Genomic DNA, 19,402 nt, shown 5'->3' with positions numbered 1-19,402 from the left:
AACACCAATTGCTATTTTTTTATTAATTATTTTATTACATTTTTAAATTTAATTATTTAAAATTAATTTGAATATATTATTAGCGTAAGAAATCTTTACACCATAATCTAATCGTGTGCTGAATTTTATTTAATAATTTTGACTATGTTAATAATTATATAAAAAATTAAATTTATTAAATAATGTGACAATAAATGTATTCGGTATATTATATGTGCATTTTTTAATTCATGTAAAATATAAAAAATATAAATTAAAATAGAAAAATATTTAATTTATAAATTTACACATAATTGATTCATATAAAATTTAAAAATATGAATCAAACCCTGCCTCAAGCAGTTTCTTGGAAAATCTTTGGGGGCCAGAGGATAAGCCAAAAAATCTTCGGTTGGGGGATTAGTCTCGTCCTTTCTCCGGTTGCGAAGCTTAGTGCACCCACTGTTACAAGGAGGGGCTAGCCCTAACGGGCCGTACCCCGAGGGCATGGTGCCCGGAGAAGGTTGAATGGGGATACCTCCTGGCAATGTACCAAAAAAAAAAAAAAAATTTAAAAATATAGAAATACATTTAATATCATAAAAAATACAATATTATTTCAAATGAATTTAAATTTAAAATTTAAAAATAAAAATAAGAAACAACATGTATCATTTTAATAGATATGACATTTAGGGGTGAAAGTGGGCTGGGCTGGGCGAACCCCGAAAAGTCCAAGTCTACGTCAAAAAATTTTAATTTGGCCTGGCCCAAGCCTAGTATGAGTCTAACTGTTAGCCTGGTTTGACCTGTTTATAAAAAACAAATGGCCTGTCTTAGTCCGTTAGCCTGTTAATTTTTAACTTCCAGGCAGAACCATAAATTAACTTTACAAAGTACTCAAATTATGTTGCTACACCAAAAAATCATAATTTCAACGTCAAAACATAATCACGAATCATAACAAAACTCATACAATATGCATTTAAGTCATTTTCAAAAGCAAAATGCTCAAACGAAATAACATATATTTTATCAGCTCTAACAAACAAATCCATACTATGTAAATTAAAATAACTACATGAATTCAACAAACACATCATGATGCTTATAGTAAGTACAACCTCACCAATAAATCTTTTAATATATTCATATACACAATCTAACATGTTGAGATGTCGGTTCCTCCTATATAAGAAATAAAGTAAGATTTCTATTAAAATATAATCGAATATAATTAAGTTATAAATAATTGCAATTAATTAAATTTATTTCTTTTGTTTTTCTTCAAGGCATACTTACTCTATTTTATTTTATTTAAAGTAAATAGTATAATATAGGCCGGCCTGTAGGCTTAGAGGTCCGACCTTTTGAAAATGGGACTACGGCCTTTTTATTAAACAGGCTTTTTTAAAGCCCAAGCCCGGCCTATTATACAAAATATACTAGGTTAGGTTTGGCCTAATGTAGGCCGAGCCGTAGGCCCCTGTAGGCCGGCCCGACCCAGTTTCACCCCTAATGACATTAAGATATTTAATCGTTCTTAAGAGAGTGAAATTTAATTAAGGGAATAACCTCTGTCATTCTAAAGGATATAATCTTATATCATTTTAGATCCTAACCATTGATTTTCGTCCATCAACGGTTATAATTTAATGGATCAAAATTATTAATTAATTAATAATAAATTTGGCCATTAAATTTGATCCAATAGATTATAACCGGTGATGGACGAAAATCAACGGTTAGAATCTAAAATGATATAAGATTATATCCTTTAAAAAGATAGATGTTTTTCCCTTTAATTAATTATATAAAAGTTGATAATTTAAAAACAATTTAAAAGTAATCAATAAAAACATAAATAGATAATTAGAGGTACTAATAATAACCCTTATTTATATATATAGAGAGAGACTAGAGTTTAATCAGAAGGTTGATATGTTGAGGTGTATAAGATAGACGGCAGAGAAGTTCCCAGCACAAGGACGAATATCATTGGCTAGAACTACCCATTACTGAATTGCAATTGGTCCACGTCATCATCAATGACATGTTCGAGCGTAATGCTTTCAGTTGACAAAGGGTCCTGGTTTCGGTAGAGTCGGAATGGGCCTGGTAGTCTCCACTGAACACACTATAAAAACGGCTCAGCGCCTCACGCGCCATTGGAAAACCATATACCTAAGTTAACCATTCGAATCGTAATCGTGGACGCTAGCTAGAAGAAGAAGAAGAAGAGAAAGAGAGAGAGAGAGAGACAGCTATGGCAGGCTCATGGAAACGCGGCTCTCTGATTGTTCTGGCCATTATTTCATTTGGTAATTTTTTCACGTCCTATTAGATCCGATCATGTTTTATAGCTCTTTCTGTTTTTGATTTTATTTTTTTGTTTTAATGCGGAAGCGGAAAATGCGAACAGATCTTGCTTGCTTTGAACCTTTTTTGAACCTGATTTTGGTGAATTTTTGTGTGATTGGTTGTGTTGTGTTACATAGCAATAGATCAGTGAGATCTTAGACGTAGTTGTTTAGGATTTTTGCACTTCAGTGACGTTCTTTCCATAGTCGTTAGTATCAGGATCTTACAGATGTGAGTAATATGATCCGCATCTAAGAAATCATCAACAGTGATTAGTTCTCCTTCTTATATGAAAGGGCTTTATGTCGGTTTCATTATTTCTTTGTAAGTTTGTTAGTAAATATTTTTCACTGTTAAGCTTAGTGATTAGTATTAGACATCGGAAAGGAGCTTGGCTTAGGTTTGGTTCCGTCTTGTTGCTTAAGACTATTGCTGTCATTGCATGCGTTGCAACTTATTGGCGTTTTCATGTTTTCGTTTTGAATATGGCATCATGAAGTTTACGCCTAGCAGATAATCAGATACACTGCAAACAGTATCCGTGATTCGCCTAATTTGGAAGAAATACGTGCTAAATAAAGCTCTGTATTTATCAGGCTTGTCATTTGTCAAGCACAACTATATGCAAATGCAAAAGTTAATTCCCTTACGTTGAGTTCCAGTGTTGTAATAATGTAACTAACATTGAGAAAGTTCGTTGTAGGATGTCTATTTGCAATTTCCATTGCGAAAGAGGAAGCCACCAAGTTGGGGACAGTCATTGGGATAGACCTTGGAACAACCTATTCCTGTGTTGGTGTTTATAAGAATGGCCATGTTGAAATCATAGCCAATGACCAAGGTAACCGTATCACCCCATCATGGGTTGCTTTCACCGACAGTGAGAGACTGATCGGGGAGGCTGCAAAGAATCAGGCAGCTGTCAACCCTGAAAGGACCATCTTTGATGTCAAGAGACTTATAGGAAGAAAGTAAGGCATCCTCAAGTTGTTGATTTATGACAATTTGACTTGATGGGAATAAAGGTGACTGATGGGTATCTTTTTGCAGGTTTGAAGATAAGGAAGTTCAAAAAGACATGAAGCTTGTTCCTTATAAGATTGTCAACAAGGACGGCAAACCTTACATACAGGTAAAAATAAAGGATGGTGAGACCAAGGTGTTCAGCCCTGAGGAAATCAGTGCCATGATTCTGACCAAGATGAAGGAAACTGCTGAAGCATTCCTCGGGAAGAAAATTAATGATGCTGTGGTCACTGTCCCTGGTAAATGGAGCAACTTACAACTTATTTCTCCCGCAATATTGGTTCTTTTATTCCTGCTTTTGTCTTTATTCTAATTTCTCTCATTTTCTTTTCAAATGTACAGCTTACTTCAATGATGCTCAGAGGCAGGCCACCAAGGATGCTGGTGTCATTGCTGGTCTGAATGTTGCTAGAATTATTAATGAACCAACTGCTGCTGCCATTGCATATGGATTGGACAAGAAAGGTGGCGAGAAGAACATTCTTGTCTTTGATCTTGGGGGTGGGACATTTGATGTCAGTATCTTGACAATCGATAATGGTGTTTTTGAGGTTCTTGCTACAAATGGAGATACTCATCTTGGAGGTGAGTACTTTTTTCCCCCCCTTATAAAATAAGACAGAATAAGAGGAAATTATTAAATAAAAGAAAAATTATTCTTTCCATAAAAAATTTTCTTCTGCTGTTAATGGCTGCTATTTCTCCTTTCCTTAACCAGGTGAGGACTTTGATCATAGAATAATGGACTACTTCATTAAATTGATCAAGAAAAAGCATGGAAAGGATATTAGCAAGGACAACAGAGCACTTGGCAAGCTTAGAAGAGAAAGTGAGCGTGCCAAGAGAGCTCTCAGCAGCCAGCACCAGGTCCGCGTGGAAATTGAATCACTCTTTGATGGTGTTGATTTTTCTGAGCCACTTACCAGAGCTCGGTTCGAGGAGTTGAACAATGACTTGTTCCGTAAGACAATGGGGCCTGTGAAGAAGGCAATGGAGGATGCTGGATTACAGAAGAATCAGATTGATGAGATTGTGCTTGTTGGCGGAAGCACAAGGATTCCAAAAGTACAACAGCTTTTGAAGGACTACTTTGATGGAAAGGAGCCAAACAAGGGTGTCAACCCTGATGAGGCAGTTGCCTATGGTGCTGCAGTTCAAGGAAGTATTTTGAGTGGAGAGGGTGGTGAAGAAACCAAAGGTACATAGTCTAGTTTCTTAATTACTTGGTTAGAGGTCATAAATTTTATTGATGCAAGTAGATTGCCAAGCATTACACTTTCTCATTGTTATGTGGCACTCTGGATCCAGATATCCTTCTCCTGGATGTGGCTCCCCTCACCCTTGGAATTGAAACTGTTGGTGGGGTGATGACAAAGTTGATTCCCAGAAATACTGTTATCCCTACCAAGAAATCTCAGGTTTTTACCACCTACCAGGATCAGCAGACTACCGTCTCCATTCAGGTACTGTTCCATAATTCAACTCCACTCTAGCGCATGATGCTGAGACATTTTTCTTCTAAATTCGTAATGTTTGACCCCAATTTTGACACCTTTTTATTAATAGGTATTTGAAGGTGAGAGGAGTCTCACAAAGGATTGCCGGTTGCTTGGGAAGTTTGATCTGACAGGAATTCCACCAGCTCCAAGGTTTGTTTCCTGCTTTTCATGCCGTCCTTTCTAAATTTTGCTCAATTGATGTTTGTAATTTATTGATAATTTTGTGTGGTAATTGAACAGAGGTACCCCTCAAATTGAAGTGACCTTTGAAGTCGATGCAAATGGCATCCTAAATGTGAAGGCGGAAGACAAGGGAACTGGTAAAGCAGAAAAGATCACCATTACGAATGAAAAGGGACGGCTGAGCCAAGAGGAAATCGAGCGGATGGTTCGTGAAGCAGAAGAGTTTGCCGAGGAAGACAAAAAAGTGAAGGAGAGGATTGATGCTCGTAACGCTCTCGAAACGTACGTCTACAACATGAAAAACCAGATAAGTGACAAAGACAAGCTGGCTGACAAGTTGGAGTCTGATGAAAAGGAGAAAGTTGAGACTGCTGTGAAAGAAGCTCTGGAATGGCTGGATGACAACCAGAGTGTGGAGAAAGAAGAATATGAAGAGAAGCTCAAAGAAGTGGAAGCCGTTTGTAACCCAATTATCACCGCAGTCTATCAGAGAGCAGGTGGTGCCCCAGGTGGTGCATCTGGGGAGGAGGAGGAGGATGACTCTCACGACGAGCTCTAGAAATGTTTGCTATAATTTGACTGGCGCTTGCAAACACAGGAGCTAGATATGATGAGGAGCATTAGGTTAGGCGGAGTCTTAATTTTTCTGATAGGTCGGAATTAAGAAGAATTTCCCCTGTGCTTGCTTTTTGGTGGCAAAATTACTTGTACTTTTTTTGTGCTAGTTTTAAACAAAACTTCTTCAGCTGTATGAACTTGCTTTTACTTTTGTTGTGTATGGTTCGTTTTCGTGCAATCCTCTCCATCCTTGTCTGGGTCTTAGAAATGGAGACTACGGTTGGGACTTCGGTGCAGTCTCTCAGCCTCTCTAAATTTGTCAGGAAAGTGATACTTTAAGTTGTAAAGCATTAGTACTCAGTTAATTTTTTTAATTTTTATTTTATTTTATTTAGTTACGACACACAAATCTCAAGATCTGGTTATCATTCCAAGTATCGAAGGCCTAGCACTTCCTGTGTAGCAAACATCAATTTATAATCCTCTGTAACATGGATTGTCACCTGCTGTTAAGTATTAACACTGGTTAAAAATTCAAGTTCGACTTTTGCAAGTTGTCTTGGGAGTTGATTTATAAATGTCATGAGTCGACATTTTTTGGCCTAGAAGTAGCATGCCCTGTCAATGACATAGGGATTTGGCTGAAACTAGGAGAGTTTCATTAGTCTGTCCTAAAATATGTTTCTTGTATCCAGTCATATAAAAGGAGTCTCTCTCGTACACGTGAATACTTATAATTAGTTCATTGTTTTATAATGATAGTAAAGAAATTTTTATTTTCTCCCAAATTAGTACTCTAAGCAATTTTGTGAAATTCATATGTGATTTCATAATATTTTACTTTTAATCTAACAGCTTGTATGATTAAATAAGGACATATGTTACATTCTTAATAAAATAATTTTTTTCAAGAATATTAAAAAGTCTCTCATTATTGTTAAATGCTGCATGAGTGTTGCATGGAAATATTTAACAATTTATAGCAACACTTTAAAAATAAAAAATGAAAAATTTGGTCGTGCAAAAGTCGTGTGCGTTTTTTTTTTTTTTTTTTTATCTTTCAGTTGTGTTCTTTTGTTGATGATTCTTGCAGTATTCAATCTGTACGAATATGAATATTATCTGTATAAAGTTTTTCTTTAATACTTGTTATTATTGGTTTGGTATGACAGGATGAGGATACTTAATTACTTGTGAATCCTTAATTACCTGTGAATTCTTTATTACCCGTGAAATCAGCTTTACACTCGAATCAATCTCAAATCCAAAACATATAAAAGTATAGATTAAAAAATTAAACATACCTAAAATAAAACTTTTAAAACACTTAAATAGTTACTTTCGAAGATTTAAGAATGCAATATGTGATAGTGATAGCAATTCTTTACTCAAAAGTTGTATAGTATGAGATGAGACTTAGACAATAAAACTAAATCTTTGAAATCAGCTTTACACTCGAATCAATCTCAAATCCAAAACATATAAAAGTATAAATTAAAAAATTAAACATACCTAAAATAAAACTTTTAAAACACTTAAATAGTTACTTTGGTGGTGAGGCCCTCGAAGATTTAAGAATGCAATATGAGATAGTGATAACAATTCTTGACTCAAAATTCGTATAGTATGAGATGGGACTTAGACAATAAAACTAAATCTTTCAAAGAATTTAAAAAATGTATTTCATTATGAAATTAATGTTTTTTATGTTGTAGATAAAATTTATCTTCTACATACATATAGAATATATGAGGCCCATATAAAAAGAAAAAAAATATAGATCTCATGCACTTTTATATATATATAAAAGATAAATTTATCTCCTATAGAAATAATAAACCCTTTCATTATTCTATTGTATGGAGTTATTATTAATTTTTAAAAGCTGATTGTTATTGCAAGAGACTTAAATGCATGTTAGATCAGGTCCATTAATTGTGGGTCACATTGAAACCCACAAATAAATATTGTAGTAATTGCGGTCCAGTGGGCGATGTTAGCTGTAACCTCTTGTGACAGTCAAAAACCAAAAAGTTAAACACATAATACAGATCTATTAACGTTGCCACAGTTCTAGATGATTTTTTTTTTCAGAATCATTGGATGGAAATAGATAAATTGAAAATGAAAGTAATTTCTAATTAATATTTTCTCCAATTATTCAACGTTTTTAACTTCTCCATAATAGAAATTAAATAAAATGGAAATAATTTTAATTTCAAATAAATGAATGTTTGTACAATTTATCAATGAATGGATTTGAGTCTTCTAAAATAGAAGTGTGTTTTAAGTGGGAAAAAACAAAAACAAAGAGCAGTTACAATAGTTGATTAGAAAATTACGTTGGAATATTAATTCCTCATAACTTTACGGTGATAATCATCACCAACAAACCAAGATTTATAATACCAAATCATAAAGGAATGTTAATAGAAAGGTGGAGGAATATTTTCAATTCAAATGTTTTCCTTTCATGTCGTATCGTCATCTTCCTCTTTATAATGCGGGCTAAACGTGATTGACTGATAGTGTAAAAAAGTTTTCACACTGACATAAGCAGTAAAGCAGGGATGAAAGGTTGAATGAATTTCATTACTCGAGCAAGTGCTATAAAAAGATGGAATCTATATCATTGTCTGGACCAGAATGCAGTCCTGAATATGCAAATCTACAATTTATTTCTTTTGTTTTTATTACTGAAGTGGTTAATTTTAATTAGAATCCAACACTGGGATTGCCTGAACCTACTGCAGCAACTCCCATCCCACCAAATCCAATACCATCTGATGAAGTTGCTAGTGTCTCATGGTTTCCTGATTCTTGAACTACATCTTTAACATCCAACTCACGTACAAGTTCATCAATTTTTCGAAATTGATATGGCCATCTTGCATTATAAAGAAACTGGCGAAGATCAAACCTATTATCCTCTGGTGAATAGCTCTGCAAGTTGAGTGAAAGATTGTAAACTTTCATTAGCCAACAAAAATATAAGAACAAGCCAAAATCCTTGGGACATCAAGAGCTATCCAGCAGAATTCAACTCTGATTTCATATCATAATACTACATACCTCAGCATGATAGGAAGGTGTCAATACAGTCATTTTGTGTCGATTGATGGAATAATACTTGAAGAAGTATTTTACGTTTTCCCCCACTTGTGATGGAGTTAATCTCGCACCCCATCTGCAGCATAGATTCTGCAACAGTAAATTACAAAAAACAACAGGTTATGTCTGAACTACGAAATGGACAACATTCAAAATTCTAATATGCTCATAGTAGTTAATTGCGCCGCAATAGCGCCGCAAGCCGCGCCATATGGGTTTCGCGGTGCCTCGCCGCAAGAAACCGCGCCGCGCTGCACTGGAACACAATAGCGGCCATTGCGATCGCATTTGCGGCCATATTGCTGTTATAAGGCAAAATGTCAATTTTGTCCTAAATTTAAATGTGTAACAGAAAAATTTAAGGGTTTATTAGTCTATCTGTGACTCTCTATCACTTCTGCTGTTGTCTCTGCCTTTAAAAAATGTTTCTTTTTGTTATTATTTCTGTCATATATCTATTCTGCTATTTCCGCAACCGCAACCGCAACCCGCTATAACGCTATAGCTTTTTTCGGGGTTAGCTGCGACATGCCGCAATCTGCATTTGATAACTATGATTATGCTAAAAGTTTCTTTCCTTCGAGTTCATCATGCTAACCAGAGAAATTATTCTTCCTGCTAAGCTTTCCATATAAATTGAAAAAATGGTAGTTTAGAAATCAATCTAATGGGAATGGAGATACATGGTATGGATCTCTTGTGGAGATGCTTAACTTACATCAACAACATCAACATCAACAACACCTTTATCCCAAATTAATTGGGGTCGGTGGTAGATGAACCCACAGAAAAGATACAAAACGGTTGAAAAAAAAAAAAAATATAAAAAATATAAAATAAGATAAAATAAAATAACAATATATGTATATATAAATAAATAAAAGTAAAAAAGAAAGGGACAAGAAGAAGTGGGGGAAATGAAGGGGAAAAGGACTAAAAAGGGACCATCTGGAACATAGGAATAATAGCGGGTCTAACCCTCCACCATACTTATAGCTTTTCTCCATTCCGTTCTAAGACATACTGTCCGCCAATCTATATCCCACTCCATTAAATCTTGTTTTACTACTTTCCCCCAAGTAAGCTTCGGCCTACCTCTGCTTAACTTACATATTGTGTATTATTTTGTTGTTTCATTAGATATTCTCCTAAAGTAAACCATGCTTGCTTTTGATTTTTTTGTTGTAGATAGACGTTCTATTATTACAAGTATATAAGAAGCTAAATTTGCAAAAAGGTTGCTGAAGGCCTGAAACCGTCAAAAAGCTGATATCAGCTAAACTTCCCTTCGGGAAAAAAACAATTTGTCTGTTTGGAAGAGTCCATTAGATTAGGTTGACTACTTTATTTTTATTCTTTTTATGAAAGCTTCTGCAAATAAAAGCTGTTGAGATATATAGTCTCACATTGATTGTGTGGGCAACTAATGTGGCCTTTATAAGGCCTTGGACACTCCCACCTTTTGAGCTAGCTTTTGGGGTGGTGTATCCCAAAGTTCTTTACATGGTATCAGAGCTTGAGTGACTATAAGGTCACAAGTTCGATCCTCACCGCCCCCCACTTTAAAGTGGAATTAAAATTAAAAGCACAAAAAGGTAAACCAAAAATTGGGCCTGTGCATAATCCACGCTTCAAGCCCAATGGGCTCTCGTGTGAGGGGGCGTGTTGAGATATATAGTCTCACATTGATTGTGTGGGCAACTAATGTGGCCTTTATAAGGCCTTGGGCACTCCCACCCTTTGAGCTAGCTTTTGGAGTGGTGTATCCCAAGGTTCTTTACAAAAGCTCAGATCAAGAACTCCTCTAAGATCTTAATACAAGTAAATAAGGTTTTGCATTTTGATACTTGATATGTCAAGCTTTTAAATAGAGACAAGATCCGGTATTGTGCTTTGATGCAAGTAATGACTGTTTTAAGCAGGACACCACCAATAGTTTCTCCCCTCCCAAAGGAAAATATCCGATTCAAGAAGTTTCTGTTCATGAAATAATTTTGATCTTACACAATAATAAAACCTCTTTCAGAGACCTGTCAAATGACTTGCAAGTAAATTAGCTATAGCCTGTAGGGTTTAACTTTTCTCGGCTTTGCATTATTCCACATTATTTCCGGCCCCACACATATTTACATTATGGGATGGTCGTGGGTCAGATTACCACTTGTTTGACCTATTCCTTTCAATCATTGTCAGATGAAAAGTAAAAAAATGAAAAACAAATGAAAGGTTAAAGAAAACATAAATAAGACAGGATGGAGAAACACGAGATATACCTGGAACATGGAAACTGGACCACAACGGAAAATTTTCCGCAGTCTTCCATAAACTGATAGTTCCTCGTAAGTCATTCCCATATCAACTTCATCAAGCTGTTCAACAAAGAATAAGGCGTTTGATATTCTTTTAAAACTTGTCTACAAACAATTACTTATACATGAAGATAGAACCTAGTGCAGAAAAATAAAGGCATTGAAAAGTCAAATGCTCAACAAGCAAAAACTAATAGAGCACTGCTGAAGGGAAAACAAATGAATATACTGGTTCCTGGATTTCACCTAGACCATCTGACTACATAAACAAGCATAAAATAAAGTTAAGCGTTTACACACACGGATCACATATTGCTTGCATGTGTCTGATAGGTAGAAGTTCAATAGCATGTGAAAATGGCAAAGGTTGAAAATTTAACATGCCCAATTTCATCCAGCTTGGGGCAGGTAAAAATAGTTGTTATGCAGCTGACAGGCAGTTAAGGTTTAAGATAATTCATCCTGCTAACCTACTTGCACATAATCATTGCTTTCCTGCTCTCCATTTTCATAGGATTGAGTTCATTGTAAGACTCTTGACAGTAGTTGTTTCAACTGTCAATGCTCACAATGAATGAACTAAAGTAGTTTTACTAAACATATATGCTTTTTTTTTAGGGTTTGTTTTTTCTAAAGTTACTTTAGATACTTTTATCTAATGTTCATCGAAACGACGTCGTTTTGGGACGGAAATCATGGTGTTTTTGTAATTTTAATTTATTTCAGGGTTATAATAGTCTTTATCATTCTAATTTTTTAATTTTTCAACCTCAAAACGACGTCGTTTCGATGAACATTAGACAAAGTTGTCTAAAGTAACATCAGAAACTTTTTTCCCTTTTTTTTAATACTGAAAAATGTTACTAGGATTTATTGATATGAGCCATTCTCTTCCCCCTGCTTCAAGGCAATTCTCAGATGCAAGGGCACAGGGAGAACTCCCTCCTACCCTGGTTACGGATATTTCTAAAATGAATTTTGAAAACATTTAGAAAAAAATTCCTACATATTTTTGTTTTGAAATAAAAATAAAGAGGGAAAAGACTGGAACAGAGAAATCCAAAGATAATCATGAGCCCAACCAGCGAAACAGCCTTCTGCTCCTTCAGATGTTATGAGACTCCCAAGAGGTGTACAACATATTTCTAGGGTAGTTTTGACAATTACCTTTCACTTGGGTACAAAGAAATAGACAATGATTTAAATTCTTTATTGTATTGCCATGACATATTCCCCACTCACCACCTCTGCTGACCCACTCAGGCAATTATCAACACATACCAAATATGGTATTATATGCATTTGCAATTAAAACAATGCAACCGAGAGAATTTATCAAGAGAATCAAGACCAGTACTGAAAGGTACAATATAATAGAATATTACCTGACTGTAATTAGAGCGTATAGGCTCCAGTTCAGCTGTGGGTGGAGCTGCTTCAACATCTGCCAAAGATGAGTAACCAAGATGGACAGCTGCCCATCGCAAGAATGCCCGAAGGTCCTGCTTACTTATACTCCCAATAGGATTTATATCTGCTGAACTGCAATCATACTGTAAGAAGAGATAAACTTTAATAACTAAGGTGTAATGGACCACAAACATGAGAAATTAGACAAACTAATTGAGAAACTAAAGAAAAGCATAACCCAAAGCTGTACAGAGATACCTTCGTCAAGTAACCCCGTAACCCTTCATCCACATTGGAGCTCCCCAAGACAAGATAAAACCCAGGTTTGTTGTGAACCCAAGGCAAGAGTGATGCTAACATGAAAGCTAGTACCATTCTGATTCGAGCTTGAATGTTCTGCAAGCTTAAATTCTCAACATTAGATCCACCGTCTACCTGTAGAAACAAAAACATACAAAGAAATTATTTGAGGCTACAATGTAATAGAAACAAAAGATATATAACATGCTTCCAAGCTGTAGTCAGGAAAAAAGAAGATAGATTCCCATAAAGAAACTATACAGTTATTTAACTAATCTGACATCTTGATTTGGAGATCTATGTATGAGTTTATGACTTGTTTTAGAATCAAAACACTATTATTTGTTACAATATCAACCTACTAAGACGAAAAAAACCCAATTTCCCAAGTGTTTGACAACATCACAGATTACGAATAATTCACAAGTTCATGCTTCATTTACCTTATAGCGTGGTCGTTTTCCTGTAAGTGTTTGGAACAATGTCAAAAGAGCAGATACAACACCATCAATGCTAACATCAAGGTGCCATGAGCCAATTTCATCAGCCAGCACCTTGGCCCGTGACCTTGTCACTTCCGAACTGCAAGGATAAAATTTTTAGTGCCCCATTACATCTGATAAGAGTAATATTATTTTTTTGGGTGGAATTCATGTATATATTTGAAGGTGTCAATCTGCTTGAACATAAACTGATTGACACAATGAAAGGATTACTCGACATAGAAAAACAAATCCTAGCATTCAAGGACGAAGTTCTTTCAATATATTTAGTCTACCAGTATCTATGCTTTACACTGCACAATAGTATAACTATTCCGAGTGCTAGAAGTTCCGAAAAGCACCCGTTCAACCTCATAAGATCACACAGGATTTAATAAATATTAGTACTAGATCAGGTATCCAGGATCACAGAAACCCCAGACATTTTGAGATACAAGTTTTAGAAAAGGAAATCATATAAAGCTTACCGGTCAAACTTCTGTGATATCATTAATGTGTTTCAAAGACAAAAACAATCAGCTTTGTTCAATGCCACCATTATATAAATTTGATTGGGGGAGTTAAAAAAAAAATGGAATAAAAGAAAATAGTATCAAAACCATAAATAAAAAAATCCCTCCGTATGAAACCCTGACTTGTGAGGATAAAGATGATGGAAATCCTTGTACGCAGACTTATTATTGCATTTTAACAAATAAATTTTTTCCATAAATCAAACCATTGTGATCACAACAGAACAATTTTACAACAATTTCAGACTCCCTCTTATCAAATCCATCACCCCCAAAAAGATAAATAAATAAAAAGAAGAGGAATATAGCACACAGAAACTCAGAGACATAGAGCCAAAGATTGTAAAACACTAAAACATGAAATATATCACTTACCTGTTTTCAGATCCCATAAACACAGTATAGAATATTCGTTTAGCAAATTCCCTGCTATCTGTAGGATACTGTCCATCTTTATAGTTTCCTATTCGTATTGCATCAGCTTTAACTTGTTCATCCCCATTTGCGATTTCTGCAGTCAAATATGAATTACTAGCCAATGATATCCAAACTACAACGTTTGGGCTTGTAAGGTCAAGTACTGCTATTTATTTTACCTCCGCCACATTAAAAAGAAAGAAAGAAAATGAAAAAGAGAGGCCAATTATCCATCTCAATTTTACTATTGACCATGATTTGACAGCAGTCGAGTTTCTTTGTAAAAAGTTAATGGGTTTTATTAATCTCATGTTAAAGGAGATAAGTTATCTCATGTCATAGAGACAAATTTGTGAGCTCCACCATCTGAAAAATAAAAAGAAAAGAAAAGAAAAAGGTGGCACAGTTATCAAAGGGTGTGTAGGAAAGAAAATTATCACATGTAGCATAAGAGTAGTTTTTCCCAAAGTTAATCACTCTAAACTAATAAAAGGTCTACGTTCTATATTCAAGCAATTATGCATGACTTTCTAGAAAGGAAATATGAAGATTCAGGTCCACTTCTCCAACTAATTCAGTTGTCAGTCAATTATATATGACCTCTTAACTACCCTTCCCGGTGATCTTTATACAGAGAAAATTCACCTATGAATCTAGAAACTGTATCGTATTACATAAAGCTTGCTGATCTCAAGATGACAGCAGAAATGCATATAAGAAAAATACAAGAAATGCAAAAAAAGGAAATGGATATCTGGCTTTCGAGAGGCCAATCTCTCCTTACAACCCTCCCCAATCTATTCTCTTATCCTACTCTCAATTTTGTTTTTATCCCCATTTTCCCACTCCAGCGGCCATAACAGCTTTTCCTCCAAATGGAGGATCACACTCCTTATACCTTAAGTGGGTCCATGCTCCTTCCTAGAGTAAACTTTAATCTTAGGAAGCTTTGGGTTCCTAACATATACACAATAATGTAGCTTCCAAATACTGTCACAAGTTGACCTGAAATAGGAACATTGAAGGTATACAAGAATCTAACAGCACTTGTCCTCACATTTGAACCCACCTTTCACAACCAGCTGACACATGCATCCAACAATTGCAGCCACAGAGGAACTGTCTGCTCCACCAGAAAGAGGAAGCAGAAAGCCGGATGCTCCACTTCTTCTCAAGTAGTCCCATAACCAACAACCAGGTCCAAATGCTATTTCCTCCTCGGGACAGTGATACTGTATCTGTAAAGCACAAAGCATGTTCATTTTAGGAATTTGGATACCTGAGTGATTGCAGCAGTAATGTTGTGACATTATCATAGAAGGATCCAGATTTTGGCACAAAAAAAGCTAAGTGCCAGATTCTCTTTAAATGAAAGCAGAGATCAAGACGTCATCAATTTATGTGCACCTATAAAGCTAATTAATTTTAGCTATCTGAAAGTTGCAACTCAAGATGACAATAAACTAACCTTAAGTGAAACGGAAAGGCGTATTTTAAGGTTAAAAGGAACACAAAGACTGTATGGTACTTCCACCGAAGGAACCTTGTTTTTGCAACTTGCTAGCTCTCGCAAGCTACTTACAGATCCTCTAAGGCTTGCAACCTACCGATAGACAAATGAGTAAAGGAACCAAATCTAATGTCAATCATTGATAGTCAATATGCCCTTGTATGCATTAATATACGGAAACTCATGCAACGCATACCACATCTAGGTCTATCTGAGCAACCACAATCTCAATATCCTTTAAAGAAAATTGTGAACCCTGAGCAACAACGTCTCCATTCACCACAACACAGGCACAGCCATCTGTTACAAATAAGTGAAAGATAAGATCAAATTTCAGACAAATGAAAAAAGCCTACATAAATGAAATCTACGTAAGAGATAAACAAGCAAAATGGAAGTTAAAATACCCTTATACCAACTTCCAGAATGTTAACGGTATTTGACTCTCCAGAATATGCAATGGACAGAAATGTGAAAAGCACAAATATCATTCTATTAAGAGAAATTTTTTCTACCATAGTAAAGGCGACCACCATCACAGCCTTGTTGATTGCTATACACGTAAACCCCTCCGCAAGTACCGGTGGCACGTATAAAAGCATCAAGACGAACATCGAGCTTTCTAAGTTGGTGGTGACTTCCACTTGCATTCAGAAACACTTCAACCCCATTCAATGCAAGCTCAGAATGAGGGGGCATTGGAGTAAAAAGCTCTTCACAAACTTCAGCTGCAATAGCACTTAGAAGGGGGAAAATACTTCATATTTAGCACTTGATAAACATCTGACTGCAACTTGGAAGGGCCCAAAAAATAAATTAAACACACGCACACGCTATATAGTGGGAGCGCACTAGTTCTTACGTGTATGAAAGAAAGGGCAGTTATGTCAATTACAAGATTGCTCAATGGATGCAATGCCAGTAGGGATGTCAACTTTAAAACGCAAGAGGATAAAACATACGTAGTGGTTGTAAGGTAAGTTCACACAGAACAGAAAAGATGAAAAAATCTATAATTTATTAATCCCGGAATTTAGCATTAACCAATGATTCACCTTAACTAGAAAATCTGATGAGTGATTTTATTGGTTATGAAAAGGACATAACTTATAAATAATAATAGAAAACGAAACCAAAAAATTGGCCAGGGAAGCCAGTTATGTTACATTTCAATGATACAGAAATAACAAAAATTATGTGTAACTTACGTATCTTGAAACTTAACGAATCCGTAACCAAAGGGAACTGATTTTTGGCCTAACGCCTCAGATATTTCACTGGGCAGCTGAAAATCCACAAGTTCATCCCTTTGCTTCCATGCTGTAAACCATCGAAGTTCTCTATAATTGCCATCGTTTGCAAGCCGCATCTTTGGTCGTATCATAATAATCCTTCGATTCAAACACAACACCTGACAATTGTACCGCTCTAAACCTTTAATAACAGGCATGCCAATGCTACACACTATGTCATCCGTCCAATCACCAAGTAAGATATCTTTCAAGCATTCCCATCTGAAACGAAACCCATTAAAACCAGACAACTTGAGATCTTCCTACGTTAAACAAAACACACAAAAAAAAAAAAAAAAAAACTTACGCATGGTTAACTGTGTCAAGCTCCAAGAAGTGGTCTTCGCAGCCATAACCAGGAATCTCGAGCTCGGGGCCAAGCCTAATAACAGCGCCGGCTTCTTTAGCCTTGGCTATGGAGTCTTTGATTTGCTTTGTGTTGCAATCAAAATCCATAGCCCATTGGTTGAGATTGCAAGTAGCCACCTTCAACAACCTCATGTTTGGTCTGAGAAATGGAACGTCCCAGTTTACAATAAAGGCTTTTGTAGTGTGTATCGGAGACGTGTAAACCACGAGGATTTAAGTGTGTATTTGGTCTTGGCTTGGCTTATAGTCTTTAGCTTTGATTCTACGAAGTTAGGATGAAACACAGCAAAACAAGAACGAGCACGAGGAAATTCACCTCCGGACCCTTGGACGGGTTCTGCTGTATTGGACTTCAACCCGGATGGTCTTTTCTTGACGCGTGTCAATGAGAGCCTAACGTACCTTTCGATTTTACCACTTCTAATTTATTGGATTTACTACTAGAATATGGACTTTTAGGGAGGTTTGCTACACGAGAAATTTGTTTTTGTCTGGTAATTTTGATTTTTAAAATATAATTTTTACATTCAGTTTACGATAATATTTTAAAATTAAAAATTTAAAAAAAATCAATTTCTCAAGAATCTTGAAGAATATTGCATACCAAACGACTTCTTAGTGTCTCTGATAAGGACTCAAGTCTATCTGTCATCTTCCCATAAATATGCTTGATTCATATATTAGATTGCCCCTTATTGAACCTATAAGAAAAATATTTGCCATAAATAAAAGAGAAAACAGTCACCGGAAATAATTTATCTCCATTGACTGAAGAAATTCTTTACCTAAAATAAAAACATGTTTTTCTTTATTTAGTTTTTGGATGTGTATGACAATTTTCTCAAAATTAATTATTTTTTAATTTTTGTTCCTGACTACAGAAATAGATAGAAATAATGTTTGATAAAATTGATTTATTGTTTTGTTCCCGATAATTAACCAGTTCAATTTTTTTGACATGATTTGAGATCGAAGATTTGAGACGTGTTTTGAATGATTAATTGTAATTAGTTATTTACTTTTAGAAGTTAATTACTATTATATTCATGTAAAAAAAAATTCTTATTTTTAAGATTTAAGATTTTGAGTTTTGAATTTTGAATCAATTTATAATTAGTCAGCTTACTAACTTTATTATAGAAGTTGGATTTTGTTATTATGTTAATAAAAATTAAAGATCGAAGTGTTACTCTTTTATAAAATCCCAATTTTCTACATCACATCTCCTATATGAAATCGTCTCACAGACATACAAAAATTTAATCCTCGATAATAAGGTGATACATTGCACTTTTTTTGGGGGTTAAATTTTAGTACAAATATTTGACAAATAAGGGGGATAACGATGCAAAATGAAACTAGTTACGAAATAATATTACATAATATGCTGAATTGCATTACACCTATATCTGACTTGAATACTTGTGTTTTCAGTCTAGACGTGATTTTTTAGACTAATTTCATCATATATACCATATAGTTCTTCTTCTTTTTCTTTCTATTATGCCACATTTTATGCAAAATTTAAAAATTGAACATACAGATTAGGGAAGGAAACGTTCATTTTTCTAATCCACAGCATCCTACATCAGTTGCGTCAACAAATTTGCGATTTTGTTTAGGATAATTAGAGCAACTTTTGCACTAAGATAAAATATATTTTTAATTGGATTGGATTAAATCGATTTGGATTAATACATAATACATTGGATTGGTTTGGATTAGATCGATTTTCACCGATTAAATCGAAAATCAATTCAATTCAATTAATATATACAATTTTTTCCAATTTTTAATTTTTGATTTATCAATTTTTGTATTCGGTCATCACAGTTTGAATTGGTTTGAATAGATTCATCAACCCCCTCAGCAAGATGAAATATATTTCTTTAATTAATAGGCCCCCAAGGTTAATTGTTGTATACTTGTATGGAACAAAAAGGTTAAAATTGAACACACAAAATTCAAATTACAAAGCTTTTGTGAAAAAAAATTGGAATAAATAATTCATTTATAATTATGCATCATTGTATTAGTATAAATAAATTTTTTAATTATAATGA

General features: G+C 34.9%; 2 protein-coding genes across 3 annotated transcripts; one reads left to right on the top strand and one right to left on the bottom strand.

The window, feature by feature from the left end:
• Window positions 1-2,134: 2,134 nt before the first annotated feature.
• LOC133293105 (luminal-binding protein 5) lies at window positions 2,135-6,082 on the top strand. 2 transcript variants are annotated; one of them, XM_061491640.1, is made up of 9 exons: window positions 2,135-2,300; window positions 3,044-3,311; window positions 3,391-3,605; window positions 3,709-3,951; window positions 4,085-4,564; window positions 4,675-4,829; window positions 4,933-5,015; window positions 5,106-5,136; window positions 5,302-6,082. In XM_061491640.1, the coding sequence occupies exons 1-9, from the start codon at window positions 2,246-2,248 to the stop codon at window positions 5,605-5,607; spliced, it is 1,836 nt and encodes a 611-aa protein (XP_061347624.1). In that variant the 5' UTR covers window positions 2,135-2,245; the 3' UTR covers window positions 5,608-6,082. The 2 variants fall into 2 exon arrangements, with proteins under 2 accessions (XP_061347624.1, XP_061347623.1); XM_061491639.1 differs by having other exon boundaries at window positions 2,138-2,300; window positions 5,106-6,079.
• Window positions 6,083-8,188: 2,106 nt separating this feature from the next.
• LOC133293087 (glutamine-dependent NAD(+) synthetase) lies at window positions 8,189-17,642 on the bottom strand. The gene is made up of 13 exons (XM_061491616.1): window positions 17,278-17,642; window positions 16,887-17,192; window positions 16,194-16,417; window positions 15,875-15,978; window positions 15,637-15,771; window positions 15,238-15,406; window positions 14,127-14,262; window positions 13,180-13,318; window positions 12,695-12,871; window positions 12,412-12,579; window positions 10,991-11,086; window positions 8,679-8,807; window positions 8,189-8,549 (listed from the first exon to the last, which is right to left on the bottom strand). Exons 1-13 carry the CDS (start codon window positions 17,469-17,471, stop codon window positions 8,322-8,324), a joined length of 2,205 nt encoding a protein of 734 aa, XP_061347600.1. The 5' UTR covers window positions 17,472-17,642; the 3' UTR covers window positions 8,189-8,321.
• Window positions 17,643-19,402: the final 1,760 nt, after the last annotated feature.

Source organism: Gastrolobium bilobum, unplaced genomic scaffold (genome assembly GCF_033153095.1).
Source record: "Gastrolobium bilobum isolate Gb01-03AN ecotype WA unplaced genomic scaffold, APGP_CSIRO_Gbil_v1 utg16185, whole genome shotgun sequence".
In the NCBI taxonomy this organism is placed as follows: domain Eukaryota; kingdom Viridiplantae; phylum Streptophyta; class Magnoliopsida; order Fabales; family Fabaceae; genus Gastrolobium; species Gastrolobium bilobum.
Note: the sequence above shows the minus strand (reverse complement) of the source record. Positions and strands in the feature narration are given on the sequence as shown.

What these genes read in the sequence shown, in the direction of transcription:
- LOC133293105 (XM_061491639.1), top strand. Translation starts at nt 2,246, where the DNA reads ATGGCAGGCTCATGGAAACGCGGCTCTCTGATTGTTCTGGCCATTATT. An exon ending in TCTGGCCATTATTTCATTTG is followed by an intron (nt 2,301 to 3,043) that starts GTAATTTTTTCA and finishes AGTTCGTTGTAG; the next exon opens with GATGTCTATTTGCAATTTCC. An exon ending in AAGAGACTTATAGGAAGAAA is followed by an intron (nt 3,312 to 3,390) that starts GTAAGGCATCCT and finishes ATCTTTTTGCAG; the next exon opens with GTTTGAAGATAAGGAAGTTC.
- LOC133293087 (XM_061491616.1), bottom strand. Translation starts at nt 17,471, where the DNA reads ATGAGGTTGTTGAAGGTGGCTACTTGCAATCTCAACCAATGGGCTATG. An exon ending in CTTGACACAGTTAACCATGC is followed by an intron (nt 17,193 to 17,277) that starts GTAAGTTTTTTT and finishes GTTTCGTTTCAG; the next exon opens with ATGGGAATGCTTGAAAGATA. An exon ending in CTCAGATAGACCTAGATGTG is followed by an intron (nt 15,772 to 15,874) that starts GTATGCGTTGCA and finishes GTCTATCGGTAG; the next exon opens with GTTGCAAGCCTTAGAGGATC.